The 15,619-nt window shown below is 33.0% G+C and overlaps 1 protein-coding gene across 1 annotated transcript in view; it reads left to right on the top strand.

Annotated features, from left to right (window-relative positions):
* LOC108725176 (neurotrimin) overlaps positions 1-15,619 on the top strand; it is a 211,308-nt gene that overhangs the window by 173,097 nt on the left and 22,592 nt on the right. The window contains exons 3-4 of the mRNA XM_018452025.1: positions 7,625-7,832; positions 8,350-8,508. Of these exons, the coding sequence (XP_018307527.1) occupies positions 7,625-7,832; positions 8,350-8,508 (367 nt within the window). The remainder of the gene's footprint in view (positions 1-7,624; positions 7,833-8,349; positions 8,509-15,619) is intronic.

The following is a 15,619-nucleotide window of genomic DNA, read 5'->3' as shown; positions in this document are numbered from 1 at the left end:
TGGTTGAGATTCCTACATAATAATTTTAATTCCAACACACAAAATTATTTTTAGGTCTGTACCTATTTAACTAAATTTTTAGATACTTTACTTTCAGTAAAATCGTTCGTTTCGTGTATGTATACGTATATAGCACGAATCTTTTTTTAATTAATTGTTCTTTTTTCGTCTCTTCTTTCTATCGTGCGAAGATTTGTTTTTACACTTGGCTGAATATTTCGTTTTGTAGAGATACCGTATAAATCTGTCAGAACAGATCAGCCGAAAATCATATAAAACGTTCCTTCACGTGAAAGAAGACAAATATCGATCGAAAAACAGGGAAACCCTTCCGTGTTATTGAATAATCCTACCGTGATAAAATATGACTTCATACACGAAACACGTTTAAGGAATCGGGAATGCGCTCGGTCGATGCACTCGTCAAATCTGAAGGGGAAAGACGCATATTTGGCACGTGGTTTCTATTTTGCGCGCTTCTATGATCGCATACAGGCAACGGACGTTAAACCGCCATGGTCAACGCCGTGGACAATGAATTTCAGACGCTCCGTTGACGCACTCTGCATGAGTATTTCATGGCTGACTATGTCCGGACGTGAGACATATTGCCGTTCTCGACCGGTGGATTTCAATGCAGATTTTATGTTCGCACAGTGAACACGCATCAGCGATTTTCGAAAAGCGCGTCAGATATCGGTCAGCTGAGCACGACAAACGAGTTTTGCCGCGGTGGGGGGAGGGAGGAGAGAGAGAGAGAGAGAGAGAGAGAGAGAGAGAGAGAGACAGGGAGAGTGTGTGAGAGCAAAATATATTCGAAATTCAGGATCAAGAATTTGAAATGTCGAAAAATGTCGACGCGTTCATATCTTTCACATTACAAATACAGAGTCAGCCAACGAAAACTTTCCACTACATTTTTTTTTTAGTAACCTGATTTGTGCAAAATATATCGAAACACATCAATTTTACTTTTAACTTTAGAATATTATCGCTATTGACAATAAGTGTAAAAGTAAAATGCAAATATTTCTTGAATGCGATAAAATGCCCAATACACGTTTTATCAAATAGCACAATAAAATGTATCGAGGAATTTCACGGTTCAATATGTATATTTATACAAGATATATATCTTTATTTGTATTTATTTGCATTAAATTAATAGTCCATTTGTGTGTTCAACAGTTTTAACATAATATAATCGCGCTTCAATGCACATTAAATGCATTCAACCGCCAATTCGCTATTATAAATATCAAAAATCGAAAATACATTTTTTAAATATGAAATATACATCTTTATTTACAAGCATTATATTAATAGTCCATTTGTGTTCAACAGCTTTAATATGTATCAAATGCGTATTAGTGCTTTCAACCGTCAATTCGCTATTTGATATAAAAAATAAAAATTCGAAATGTATCCGATTGAGTGGCCTGCAAGGTTATTTAATTTTATTCCATTAAATTTCTTTCTTTGGAGACATTTGAAAAGTAAAATTTATTCCACAACGTTGAATTCCATACGAGATCTACGTAAAAAGATAGTGCAGTAGAACGCCGGAAATGTTCCAAAAAGTCTGCAATATTTTCGAACAGTAACTTCAAAATTGTATAGAGACTAATGGAGGACATTTCGAACATTTTCTAAAGTAAATTTTGTTGTAAACTGCGACCTTCCAAATTTTAATACTTAAATGTTTTAAATGCAATTTCTCTAAAAACACTCAATGAACTTAAAAAAAAGAAAACAAAATACAATTGTAAAAAGAATTAAAGAACCCCAGCAAGCAAGTTGACTACCTTAATTGAAGAGTTGAAGCAGCATGATTGAATTTATCACAATTATATCTATATTCATCTTAAAACAAAAATTAATTTGTATGTTTCGACATTGTTTAAATAAATTAATTGGTTACAGAAAAACGGAGTGAGAAGTTTATGTTGGGGCTCATCTTAGCTACATACATATGTATACAGAGAGAAAAATATACTATAATTTTAATAAATAATTGTTTGAATAGTAATATTTTGAGTACTAATATAACACTTATTTACAGAAAATAAATATTTGCTAAATAAAATATAATTATAGGTAAATCAAATTAATGGTTCTTGTACCAAATAAATATATGTTTACATTTAGTAAATATTCAACTCACGCTATTCGAACAAATATTTATTAAAATTTAGTACATTTTCCTCCCAGTGTATATTGTTCATTTGCTACAATAATGATCCAATTAAAATAACAAAGTTTTCAAAAATAAGTTTCAATATTTTGAATTATTAACTGCGTCAGCAAAAAAAAGCTTTGCAACTGTTGTAAAATTCTTTAATATGATTCTTGTCTTTAGTTCTTTGCTGTATCTAAATGTTATTTGATGAATCTTACAACAGTCAGTGCAAATTAAGCTACTTTTTCTGCTAAACGTAGCTAATGAAATTTTAAAACATTTTGTAATATTAATTTAGAAATGCAATTTTGATGATTGTAGAAAAATAAAAGTATGTTTTTCCTATTTTCTTTATACTTCTATTTTATTTTGCAATTAACTAAAAATATGACAATTTTTAAGTTACGAGTTGTGATAAATAAGTCACTTTCTTTCTTTTACGATATCCTCTTTTATCGCTATTTTTGTAATTTTAGTGTCTATTGAGAAAATTATAATTGAAATAAACTAAAAGCAGAGTTAAACGGCAACGAGAGAAATATCTGCGAGAGAAAGTGTGTTCCTTTGTTCACTTGGTAACACGCGTTAATCGCACGCGTGACGATTGCGAGACGATCCGTTAAAGCGTAAGTGTACGAGCACAGTTACTTGATTAAATACGTCGAACGTGCTGCTATTGTTACCGTGTGACCGCAAATACAGCTTTTAACGTCTCGCAGATCGTTACAAAGACGCGCACAAATGCGTCAACCGTTTCGACCGATTCGACCCATGTGAGGAGATGCATGAAAAGTGCATCGGTCCCGATGTGCAACGGTTAACAATTTTCCGATCTATTCCTGAAACATTAGCAAATTGATAGTTTTCATTAATCTCTTTCTTATAAATTTGATTAAAGCATAGCCTGCACGATTACTTTCTAGCGACAAGAAGTGAAACTTTCGAGGACATGATTCAGTCATTAGCGGAAGCTACTGTTCGTTCTTTAGTAACTTAACGTAAACTTGATATCTTTGTCTACCACACTATTTCTGATTTTGATAATAAAAGTTTTTCAGCGTAGGTTATCGAAACTGATATTCCTGTCGAATATAAAACAAATTTATGCATTTAGAAATAATTATTTATCTTCGTATTAATTTTTCTCAAAAGTCCAAAGTAAAAAAAAATGAAAAATGAAACAGAACAGAAAGTGAGCTTTCATTTTGCATATTATCAGTAGGTAATATACTCTAAAATTCACAAAATTGTATGTAATTTGTATTACGGTTTATAGGATATATCAGTGGATTATAGAAACAAAAATTATTTAATGAAGTGAGAGAAGAAGCGCCAACTGCAATCAAAGTTATAAATATTGAAATAATAATAATTCTATATGTAATTTATTTTAGATACATTTGTTTCAGACATATGACTGCGCGACGATTACTTTCAAATTTGCAATAAAATCAAATTGAAATAATAATAATAATTTTACAAATATTAAGGATTGTCAATTTGAAGAATTCATTGCGAACAATATTACCTTACGATATAAGAATTAATAAATATGGATCGGACCGCGGAATAATTCCTTTCAAAGAGAATTAGAAAAAACTAAACTATGCCGGCGAGGAGGGAGGAGAAAATCGAGTAAAGTCGCAATAATCCAATTGGCGGCGAACAAAAGGAGGAAAGCGTAATGGCGAAATAGAAAAATATCGGGTAGCAGCGGAACAAAGTAAAGGAAGGTTTCGAAGAAAGATTAAAGAGAGGATTTTGTAAGTAGACGCAAGAATTTGCTCCTGGTCTGTCGGGATAGTTTCTCGGGGGCTTCTTAACGTGGGAAGGAGTGACTTTGTCGGACGAATTCTTGAGGTTTCAGTGCAATTATCTTGACTGGGTGTTAACGACAGTTCGTAAATCAGAATAGGATGGAAGTAGTTATTTTATTGACGGTGAGCACGTAATGGGAGAACCATCATCACTCGAACGTAAACTAAATCTTATCTTTAAACACACATAACGATATGTATTTAAAATAAATTATACATATGCGTACATTTTTTTAATTTAATCTCAACGAGTGAGGAGCTATTATTCTTCCGCGATTGCCCCTTTTGCGTTCTTATGTAAGAAATTTATTGCTCTTCTATCAAACATTCTATCGAACGTTGTTTTGTCCCTCTTTATACCCTTCTCGAGCAGCTGACATAAATTCTGATCGGTGGCAAGATGCCAACGGTAAGTTCAAAGATTGTACGATATACTTATACAATACTTGGGCATTTTATCCCAACCTCATTGTTATATCAACTGGGTTATATCAATAGGATTTTTCTAACTTTTTAATACAGTTTTACCGATAAATTTTACATAATATTTCTTGAGTCGTCATCATTTATTAAAGTATGTAAATAAATAAACGACATTTATGAAATTATGCAAATAAATAAATGATGTACAAAAAACTCCGAAGTCGTCTTTTTTAAGATGTCTTTGAAAATATGTCTTTAGTATTCTATCAAAAGACGTTCTAAAGATGTTGAAAAATTTTAAAAAGAGTTTTGTTAAGTTATCTTTTAAAGCATATAAATTGTGTACGCTATTGACTGCAACATTTATTGATTAGAATGCACATAGCATAGTCAATTTAGATATAATATAGCCTATAAAAATGTTTACTGTCAGTTAACACACACACAAACAGACATCTGATACTCTAATATTTTTTATTATTTCGATCACGATGTAATTAATACTTCGCTGATGGGTTACTATTTTGATATTTTGCAGCAGGCATATCTAACTAAGCGCACGAATAAAAATATTTTTAAAAACCTATTAAATTTGTAGATTGAAAATTGATATTTGTAATAAATATCGGTCAGTTCCAATTTTTCATAATATTAATTTGTAAAATTCAATTTGTTTGACTTTATGTCTTTTTTTTAACAAGTGCACGGATAATAGAAAAACTACGCTTTCATTAACATTATTTTTATAGAATTTTGTCGATACAAAATTTTATGAACAACTGAGGTCATTGAGTTATGTCTTCAATGGTTATTAGAAGATCCAACCTTTTATGGTAAAAGCTTTTAAAAATTCATCCGTCTTATATTAGTTTAGACTCCTTGCAGGTGGTTAGTAGATATTATAACAAAGTGTTTGATAAGTGATTTCATTTTGTAAGCAATTTAATATAATATATATTTTATTGTGGAAAATGTTATGAGGATACATTGGACTGCATATTCCATATCATTTCGAGATTGAATTTGATAGTATGCTTATTCTTCTTTTTCTTCTTAGTTTATAATTAAGTTTTACACATCTCGTTGGCAAAATATTAAAACAACGAATGACTATAAAGTCAAACATAAAAAATTGTAGATATCATACGGTTTTTCTAACAATTTCATAAGACATCTTTTAAATCTTAAAATGTCTGTAGATGATTTGCTCTGCGTACGACATGTCATCTTTGAAATAGAATCAGACATTGTCATCTAGATAAAGGAATAGACAACGCATTGAGTCGTCTTTGTATACATATGACAATTCTAGCTTCATACAAAATGCACGTGTAATTGTAGATCGACAAAGTGCTCGATGGTAGGACTCATCCGATGGAAACTCGTCGGATTTGAGGATCCAATGATGCTTTGTCATTAAAGTCATTACGTCATCCATCAATAGATAGCTTCTAAGCCTGCTAGGTCCGCAATTCAATGCCAACAAAGCCGCATTTACTGATTGTAGTACGCCTCACAATAACGGGCTATGCAGAAACATTTGAATAGCAACAATGTCCAACTACGGTTTGTGGATAGGGTAGTCAATTTCCACGTTACCACATTACTTGACCTACATGCTTTATTGGGTCAATGTACAATTTTGCTTGTCTTCTAATGTATCTGAGACTAATCAAGTTTTCATAAATTTCTTTCTTTTTAATTTTTTAGTATTTAGCAGTTACATTTATTAATTACTTTTTATTTGTTTTAATCCTTGTCTTTTTGGAATAACTGTCGGCTTACAATATACAATTTGTATTTTTACATTTTTATCTTACCTTTGCATAGTATTTCTAATATCACGTCTATGTACATATAATTAAAATTTATACAAGTCAGAACAAAATAAAACTAACTTAATTAAAAATCTATATAATCTATATCTAACCCAGATATCCAAACCTGCAGAAACAGAGTTTGAATAGTCTGTTATATAATTTCTGATGTAAAAAAGGCAATAAATTTAGAACAGTGATTTACTTGTATATATTTAAGCTTTAATACGAAAAATATATTTAATTTATTAAAAAATTATTTAAAATTGTTTCCTGATGTCTGAGTACCTTCTAATCGGCTTATTCTCTTTATTTTCCTCAACAAGTATAAGGAAAGGAATTAAAGGGTAGCACTTATTGTGCAATTTGTGATATTAATGTTCTTGTTGAACTCAACCACAACGATACCCCAGACAGTCGTGTAGACTGGTAAAAATCATGTGGGTAATACCTTTCAACTTTCTTATGGAAAAATGAGATTTTGAGCAAGATTGCTTATACGTTTGTAATTTTAGTTACCAATTACTATGGAATCCAAAGATTTTTTTTATTTTGTAGCTGAATTTGATGAAACCTATTATTTTTGAACGTTCATTAACGTCTCTACAACTTTTGTTAGGTTGTCTATCTGTTTTTACAGTCGACGAAATTTCTCATCATTTCTATGTTTAGAATAAGAATCTTCTCGATCGAGATCCTGACCGCTCCTTCTTTTTATGTTCTGGCATCTTGCTATGTATGAAAAAAAAAACGCTATATTTTACTTAATTTTTGAGAGCTACGCGTCTAAACGTCTCAATGTATCGGCACAACAAAGTATGAAGATAGAGGACCAATGAGCGCGTTCAGCGAACTCAACAGTTGAATCAGCGCTTGCTGTTATTGGTGTATTCTTTTAGATCATCCAATCAGAATTTTAGATCTAGAAGAATACATCAATAGCAGCGAGTACTCACTCAATTGTTGAGTCTGCTGAAAGCAGCCAATAAAAAGGAACAAGATGGCGAAAAAGCGCCAATTTTTCAAAGATTATATGCGTTAAACATTGTGATTTAGGCAATAGGCATGACAAGCATGAATGAATACAATAGTATTATTGAAAATGAGACATGTAATATCATTTTAATTGCGGATCTTGATTCGATGTACTCCGCGTTTACAGAAGAGGTGGAAGAAAAGTCGAATTTGTGCAATGATAATAAAATGTGACTCCATTTTTACGATATGAAAGATTTTCAGCGTCAGAAAGTTCTAATTGCCCCGAAGCATAACGGATTACACGCGTTTTCGCGGTGTCACATGACACCGGTCACCGGTCGGGAAAACAAAAGGCTGAAGTGATGGATGGGTTCCAAACGATTGAGCAGCGTACCGGCTTTCTGTTTCAGGTGGCATGGCTGCGGGTGGACACGCAAACCATCCTGACGATAGCCAATCACGTGATAACGAAGAATCACAGAATCGGCGTCACGCACAGCGAGCACAAAACGTGGCTGCTACATATACGTGATGTCCGTGAGAGCGATCGGGGGAACTACATGTGTCAGATAAACACTGACCCAATGAAGAGTCAGATTGGTTATTTGGAGGTTGTAGGTTCGTCCATTGTGTCCCATGTGTCGAATTATCATGGTAGAAATTCGGAGGCTGTATGTTACAATGAAAGAGAGAGAGAGAGAGAGAGAATCTTTATTTTTTTGGTAAAATTTACGTTTGTTTCAAAGGTTGAGCTCAACTATAGAAGGACACGGACGACTGGTGAAATCAAGTTCGCTTTTGGGTTTGGCCCATGGCATCGCTTTTGAGGCTGGATATACTATATTCTATATACATATACATTGTAGTGCCTTTAAACTGCCAAACGATAGCGTATCGAAAATTGCTTCGTGGTATTTCGCGAAATGGAAGTTGGCGTTCTAGAATTTCTCGTCGTCGATTCTCTTTCTCTCTTTTTCTCTCTGAAAATTGCGCTTTCACGCATCATTTTTTATATATTTTTTTTTATGATTCCGAGGTATTTCCCATTCTTGTATTATTTTTATAAAACAGCGCAATACGTGAACCGCCCGAACAAATGTATGTAACAGTTCTGATCAAAATATTCATCCGACAGTTCCGCCGGATATTTTGGATTATCCTACGAGTACAGATATGGTGGTGAGAGAAGGCAGTAACGTTTCGCTGCGTTGTGAAGCAACAGGGTCACCGACGCCAAACATCACCTGGAGGAGGGAAGACGGCGAGTTGATTAATCTTGGAAACAATCAGGAAGGTAAACTATTTACAAATGTCTTATATGTACATACAAAAAAAAGTTTAATAGGTTCGCTAAAATAACTTACAATTAATGGTTTGGGCGTTATCTTTAAAGTTTTCTATAGCTAAATGGCTTTATACATAATATATTCATAGTCAAATTTTTCTATTTATATATGTATTTGTGTTTGTGTGTGTGTGTGTGTGTGTGTATGTATGTGTAAAATAGTTATACACAATTAAATATAGTTAAGTGTATGTATCTAATCAATTAGTTTTTTAATTAAATAATATGACACTATGTATCATTTTTATGTCATAAAAATTATTTTGTTTGAAAAGTTCTATGTAATAGCTTAAATAAAAGTTTCATATTATTTTTTTAAATGTTTTAAATAATAGTTTTATATTTTTATATAGAGTAAAACTGTTTTATTGCAGTTTAGTCAAATATTTTATACATTTTTTTGTAAAGTATTTGACAAATTCAATAGAACATAATAAAGTGTAATTTCTGATAGTCACATATCTTACAAAATTGCAATAAGATAGATATACTATTATTGAATTAAAAGAAAATTGTCATTGAGAAAACATTTAAAATATAATTTATAATTTTTATTTAAATTATTATATAGATTTTCTTTCGAACAAAATAGCTTTTATCTAAAAAAAATTATGCACTTTACATAATTATATTATTTTTTTTCTTTTAGCAGATTCAACTTATATTAAATTAAAATACATAGTAATTTTTTGTATCAACTAGTTAACCGTTTAATTGCTCGCAATTCGTCGAATTCTTCGGTATACGCGCGACAGAGTATTTTCCATAATTGTCGCATGTGAAGCACGTCAGATGGTGCGAAAATTCTCCACCATCCAACATCGACGTACTTATTTTATTCGTATCGCTCATCTTGAAAATCGCCGTAGAAAAAGCACCCAGCGTTCGCGCGCGCACAGCTGAAACACCAGATTCACTCAACGCGAGGACGACGATTTATCATTCCGCCTCTCGGACTTTATTCAGCCGACTACGTTGCGTGATGCAATTGCATTCGGATCTGCCGATGCGACCGTGTCGGTGACGTCAAAGTGAAATATGCGTTTCAGCTCTTATGCGTCTCGCACAATAATGCCAAGGAGAATCGACCGTCCTCGTTCGCACCTGTTCGTACAACGGTGACTTTATTCTACGGGTACAATAACAATTTATCACCCTTTTGTCTTTCAAACTTATTGAGCCATCCCGCCTCTCCATGCAGTTCCGTTAAATATTTGCTCTCCTTTGTGTGCATTTTATGCACCTGTCCCCACGCGGAGAGCCCACGATAATTTATAAGCACGGGCGACGATTCTTTTACCCCGACACTTTTTTACAGTTTGACCTTGTTCTTTGTAGAGATGAATATGCCCGTTTTAACAATGTCATTTATTTTTAACTAACATTCACAGTTTATGGAGCTTTCGCGTACTAATATTAATCTCTCCTTACTTTAAATATAACACGATAAATTTAGTTCATAATATATTGTATAATAGGAAAAAGTGACGAAATGATTAAATTTATTTTATTTTATGATCTTTTATTTTAATTTATCATCTAAACGAATATATTGCATTTACTATTTTATGCTGGAGAGATATACGATAAATAAAAGAAAATAGCACTTATCATAATCATTATGATTTCTTTTTAAGTGAAATTAATCTCATTATTTAATCATCGAATCAATTAATAACAGTTATTTATTATTCATATTGCTCTTATGGTTAATAAGCGATTTATACGATCGTCTCTTAATTTTTCATTCTGTTCTCGGATCGTGTTAATGCCGTTTAAATACACCGCTCCTCATATAATGATTCGCTTGACATGGATATAACATCTATTTATCATTCCTGTTGTTTCCTAAAATTTATTGAACCGTCGTTTTGCATAATGCCGTTTTGCTGACAACGAAAACATTTATTTCACTACGTGTGCAGTTTATTCATGCGCTTCATTTAATATCATCTGCCAACAGTTTCAAATGCCCCACTGTAGAAATTTATTGTGTCTTCGATTATATTCCATATTATTTCCAATATGACATATTTATTGTCAAAGTTTATAATATACGTAGTTGGGAAGTTTGTGTTAAATTTAACACATTTCACGTATTCCAAATTTTAAACGTTTACTCAAATTTTTGTATTAATTTAACACAAGAATATGTTAGAAAGTAATACAAATATTACAAGGTGTCTTAGGATTTAACAGACGAATTGCGGGAGTACTTAACCTATACGTGGAAATAAGAAAAAAAATGTTTTATAACGTTTGGCTAGAAATGCTTTATTACAAAGTTATAAATATTGAAACGGAATATGAAATAGGAAACAACGGATTTTCTATTGTGCAGAATATGATAGTGTGTGTATATATTTCATAGTATGTACATACACTACGTACGGAAAAGTCAAACGTTGTTTATCTTATATATTCTCATATTTACTATCTTAAAACGATTCCGTATAATTTTGATTTATGCGTGAATATGATATTTGTTCGACCCTGAGACAACGATTACGTTCGAAAAGAATAGCTGTTAGACGTTAGATTTTTATCGTCGTGAAATAATAACTGTCATTATAAAATGCCAATGTTCCACCAAAGTGCCACTAAAGTATTTCATTTTAATATATGTTTGTAACTTTGCAATAAAGCATTTCTAGGCACAAACTTTATATATTTTTTTCTTATTTCTATTTATGGAGAATACATTCTCGCAGTTTGTCTATTAAATCCTAAGATACTTTGTATATATAATATAAAAGAATATAAAGAATGTAACAATGATACTACTTGTAAGCAAATTGTGAAAGCATATTTCTTTAGTGAAATTAATATTTATAGTATGTTGAATTAATACATTTCATTCATTCTAGAATTTACGTTTAAAATATATTATTATGTTAATTGTTCACTTACTCGTAAATTATGGTATTTTAAAACTAAAAAATGTTGATTGTGTTAATTTAATACCAGATATTTAAATTACAATCATATAATGTTAAATTAACACTCGAATATGTCATAAATTCAACACAGATTTTTCACAAAAAAACTGATACGCATGTCTATTCGTCTGATTCATACATTTATTTCTACTGCACTCGTTCTTTAAGGAGATTCATGCTTGTCTTCAGTATCATGATAATCTTTTCATTTGCATGCGATTTTTCTGTTCTTTAACTTTCTCGATTTTTTAGTCAATAAGTAGTAAGTTTCTCTTTCGCAAGTTTCTTTCGTCTTCTTGTTTAACTTACGAACATGTTCAGCTTCTTTTGCGACCATGAAAACTCCCTCTTGAACTTCTCCATCGTTCCCCAGGTTTATTTCCATTTCAATCTTTACTCTATGCTTGAACGCTTCCACCTCTTCTCATTTTTATTCCTTAAAGAATGGTAGACATTCTCTCTCGATTTTTCAAAGGTACTTCTAACGCAGACCCGTTCCTCTTTAATTCACAAATATGACTCCTTCTTTGCGCAACTTTTCTTATTTCTATTTTCTCTTTTCTATCTTTGTCCTTTCCTCCACTCCTTCTCGTTTCCGTGCTCGACTTTTTTTAACGTTCAGCTACTGTTACTGCCGCTCCATACTTTAATTAACGAATTCTTCCTTTTCCCTTCCTTTCCCGCGTACTTTCACGTCCGGCAGTCTCTACCTCGCGATTACCACGATTTCCCTCTTTTTTTCTACCCTCGAAAGTCTCTCCTTTTATCCTAGTCTTTTTCTCAGGCAATCGCGAACAGTCACGACAAAATCCACCCTTCTCTCGGCGCGTGTCCCAACTTACTCGTATTCTGCCATCCTTTTTGAAACCCACGAGCGCTTTCTGTTCTGCCAGCAATCACCTTTTTCGTTCATGAGTAAACGCTCACACACTCCTTTCGTCGTTCCCTCACGCACTCGCTTTCCATCATGGACGTTCTGTTTTCATTTGTATTCGTGAACAAAATTCCAAATAAACCGGCAAACCTATTTGCCGGAAACTGTCCGCAAATACTAGTAGGAGAAATAAAGTTTCACCGGTTGCGGACTAGTACGAAGTTTCGGAGACCTTTGTGCTTGTCGATCGCTGTAGGATACTTTTCAATCTGTACTTTGCCAGCTTTTCCCGAACTTGGCTAAAGCTGTTTTCAAGTATCTGGTTGCTCGTGCATCTTTATATACTTTATATACACCAAAAGAACGATTTTGCTCAAGTATCTAAAAATTTAGATAGATACAGATTTGAAAATAATTTTGTTTGACTATCAAAATAATTTGAATGTGATGAACAATGTAAAAGTTTTGACATTCTAGCAACCAGTTCGAGCGTTTTACATAATTATTTTAATAGTTTAACAAAATTATTTTTAGATCTGTATTTGCTAAATTCTTAGATACTTTAAAAACCGTTCTTTCCGTGTGTCGATAAATATTTATTGATACCTCGAGAAGCGGAAATTGTCGCGAGAAAATATGCGGCTGTCCAGAATTGCGTTAGGACGGCTCATTATAACATCGTGAATTATTACAAATTTAATCCGCATATGCATTTATTATAGCGAGTTCATAAATAGAGACTATTCTCTTGAATTATTATTAATTACCCAGATACGATTCATTCATATATAATGACTGTATAATCGATTTCATGTTGCCGAAGGTGACAATTTATATCTTCCGGTGTAATTCCGCAACTGAAGCAGCGCAAGTACTGGAGATTGCGAAATATTCGGCGAATAGTAAACTGCGTTTTAATTACTTCATTAATCGAAAAAGCTGCGTTAGCTTAATTTCAAAATCTAGTACACGAGGAAGGCAAACGTAAAATCTATTAAACGTAATTGGCATTATCGGCTCTTTTTTTCTCTCTATGCTTTTTTTGCCGTGACGACGTCGCGTCGTATAAATCGGCGCTTGCAACTAATTAACTAAAGAGCCCGCACGGCGTGCGGCGGCCCGACCGCTGCTTTACAGCTTATCTCGTATGCAGGTGATTTCAGACCGAGTCAGCAGGCGTTTCAATAACATAAATCGCCTTGCACAGAGATTAAACGATGAAGCCGACAAAGTCGTTTTTCAACGACTCGAAAATTCATTTTCCTCTGAAAATATCTCTTCAAGGGCTTTTTGATCTTATGTCGCAAAATAAATGTATATTTTATCCTGGAAATAAATTTCCTGATTTTCAATATCATAGATACCGCAAATGCTGTGTATGCAGTGATAGAAAAATGTTTGGTACTTGTAATTTTATAGTGATGATTATAATTCATAGTCAGTTTTAGTATTTGTGATTTTATAGTGGTAACTATAATTTATAACTTAGTAATAGAGTTATAATTTATAGTCATTTTTGATACCGGTTATATATATGTATATCTTCAATAGCAAAAAAGTCACAATAAAATCATGGTGACTCGGTTGAGATGACAAATAAAATAATATTATTGCTAACATTACTATAGCAATAACCGTAAAAAAAATGGAGTTCCTAATTATAACTATTTTATCATGCAACTGTACCATAGTCACAAATATCAAACACTTTTCTTTCAGTATGGAACGAATCGTTTAGAACAGATGTGCAACTTTTTGCAAATTTAGTGCGACAGTTTATCTGGATACATTTCATGAGCCACACGGACACGGGAATGCAAGAATATGAAAGTTAAGAGTAACAAGCGAGTTCTAAGCCCCGGATGTTCAGTGCAAGTGGCTGCATCCATAGCGGAGAGAAACCGTATTCGGCTTACGTCTTAAAACTTAAGAAATGCAAGCGGACGAGTCGCGGCGAGGAGAGCACGACGCCTCCCAGCAGGGCGACGCCTTAAGTTCTAAATTTTACAGCTGACGTTTTGTTCCCCACACGCTTGACTCTAATCTACATCCGTTAACTTCGCGGCTTACGAATCCTTCTGGTTTCCACAATGTCACGGTTTTTCACTGAAAGGAGAAACATTCTGACTATTGTGAATAAAAAGTACGGTATGTTTAATTAACAAAGCCCAGCTGCGCATTTTCTCGAACGGTCTTTCCCTCCCTTCCGAAAAAAGAACGATAAATTCATTGGTATGCTGTATTCGCGCGCGTTTTAGTAAAAAAAAGGTTTTTCATTAAATTGAATTTATTTCGAGATTATAGCAGCGTTGTTAAATTCAGCAATGGATTATAATTGCAAATAAAAGCCGATCGTACTTTAAAGCTTATCCGGAAAGAACGATTTTGTTGAAGTATCTAAAAATTTAACTACTCAGATGGAGAATTTGTGTTAAATTTAATACATTTTGCATGTTCCAAATAGACCACTCAAATTTTTATATTAATTTAACACAAGATGGATTGTGTTAGATAAAATAACACAAAGGATCGGATTGAAAGATTTTAACAGGAATGAAAATCTTTTTTGCTGTGTAGGTACAGATCTAACAATAATTTTGTTGGATCAAAATAGTTGTTAAAATAATTATATAGGGTGCTCAAGTTGATTGCTAGAATAACAAAACTTTCTACGATATTATTCATCGTGTTTGAGTGTACAACACAATTACTTTGAATTCAACGAAATTAATTTCAGATCTGTATCTATCTAAATTTTTAAATACTTCAGAAAAACCATTCTGTCTGCGTACACAATAATTTTAATTATGTTTGTACAGCGAATGTATATATTTCATCACGATAGCTAAAGAGAGCAATGCCCGAGCCGAGAGTTATTTGGCACCACCGAGCACATTCATAATATTCGCAACTGAGTAAGATGTACACTGGCAAAAAGCCTCTCGACAAGTGTTCCGTCCAGGGTGCAAGATAGGTTTTGCAAGTGGCGTGTAATGTTAACGGAGATTAGACCACGCGGTAAAAACGATGGCACGGTGATTAGTATCGGTTACGCAATGCTGCGAAGCAACATACTCGACGTGTATTAATTCGAATCCCGATTGCAGAATTTTTTGCACGGGACTGATGAAAACTTCTTGCTGATATACTGAATTTGTATTCCATGTCACTCAACTCAATTTAGGCTCCAACTGTATTTCCGAATAGAACAAATAAAATATATAGTTGTAAGAGAGATTTAGAAGAT

The sequence above is a fragment of the Mycetomoellerius zeteki genome, unplaced genomic scaffold (genome assembly GCF_001594055.1).
Source record: "Mycetomoellerius zeteki isolate Tzet28-1 unplaced genomic scaffold, Tzet1.0 scaffold327, whole genome shotgun sequence".
Lineage (NCBI taxonomy): Eukaryota > Metazoa > Arthropoda > Insecta > Hymenoptera > Formicidae > Mycetomoellerius > Mycetomoellerius zeteki.
The sequence above is the reverse complement of the archived record's forward strand: the minus strand, read 5'-3'. Positions and strand labels throughout refer to the sequence as shown.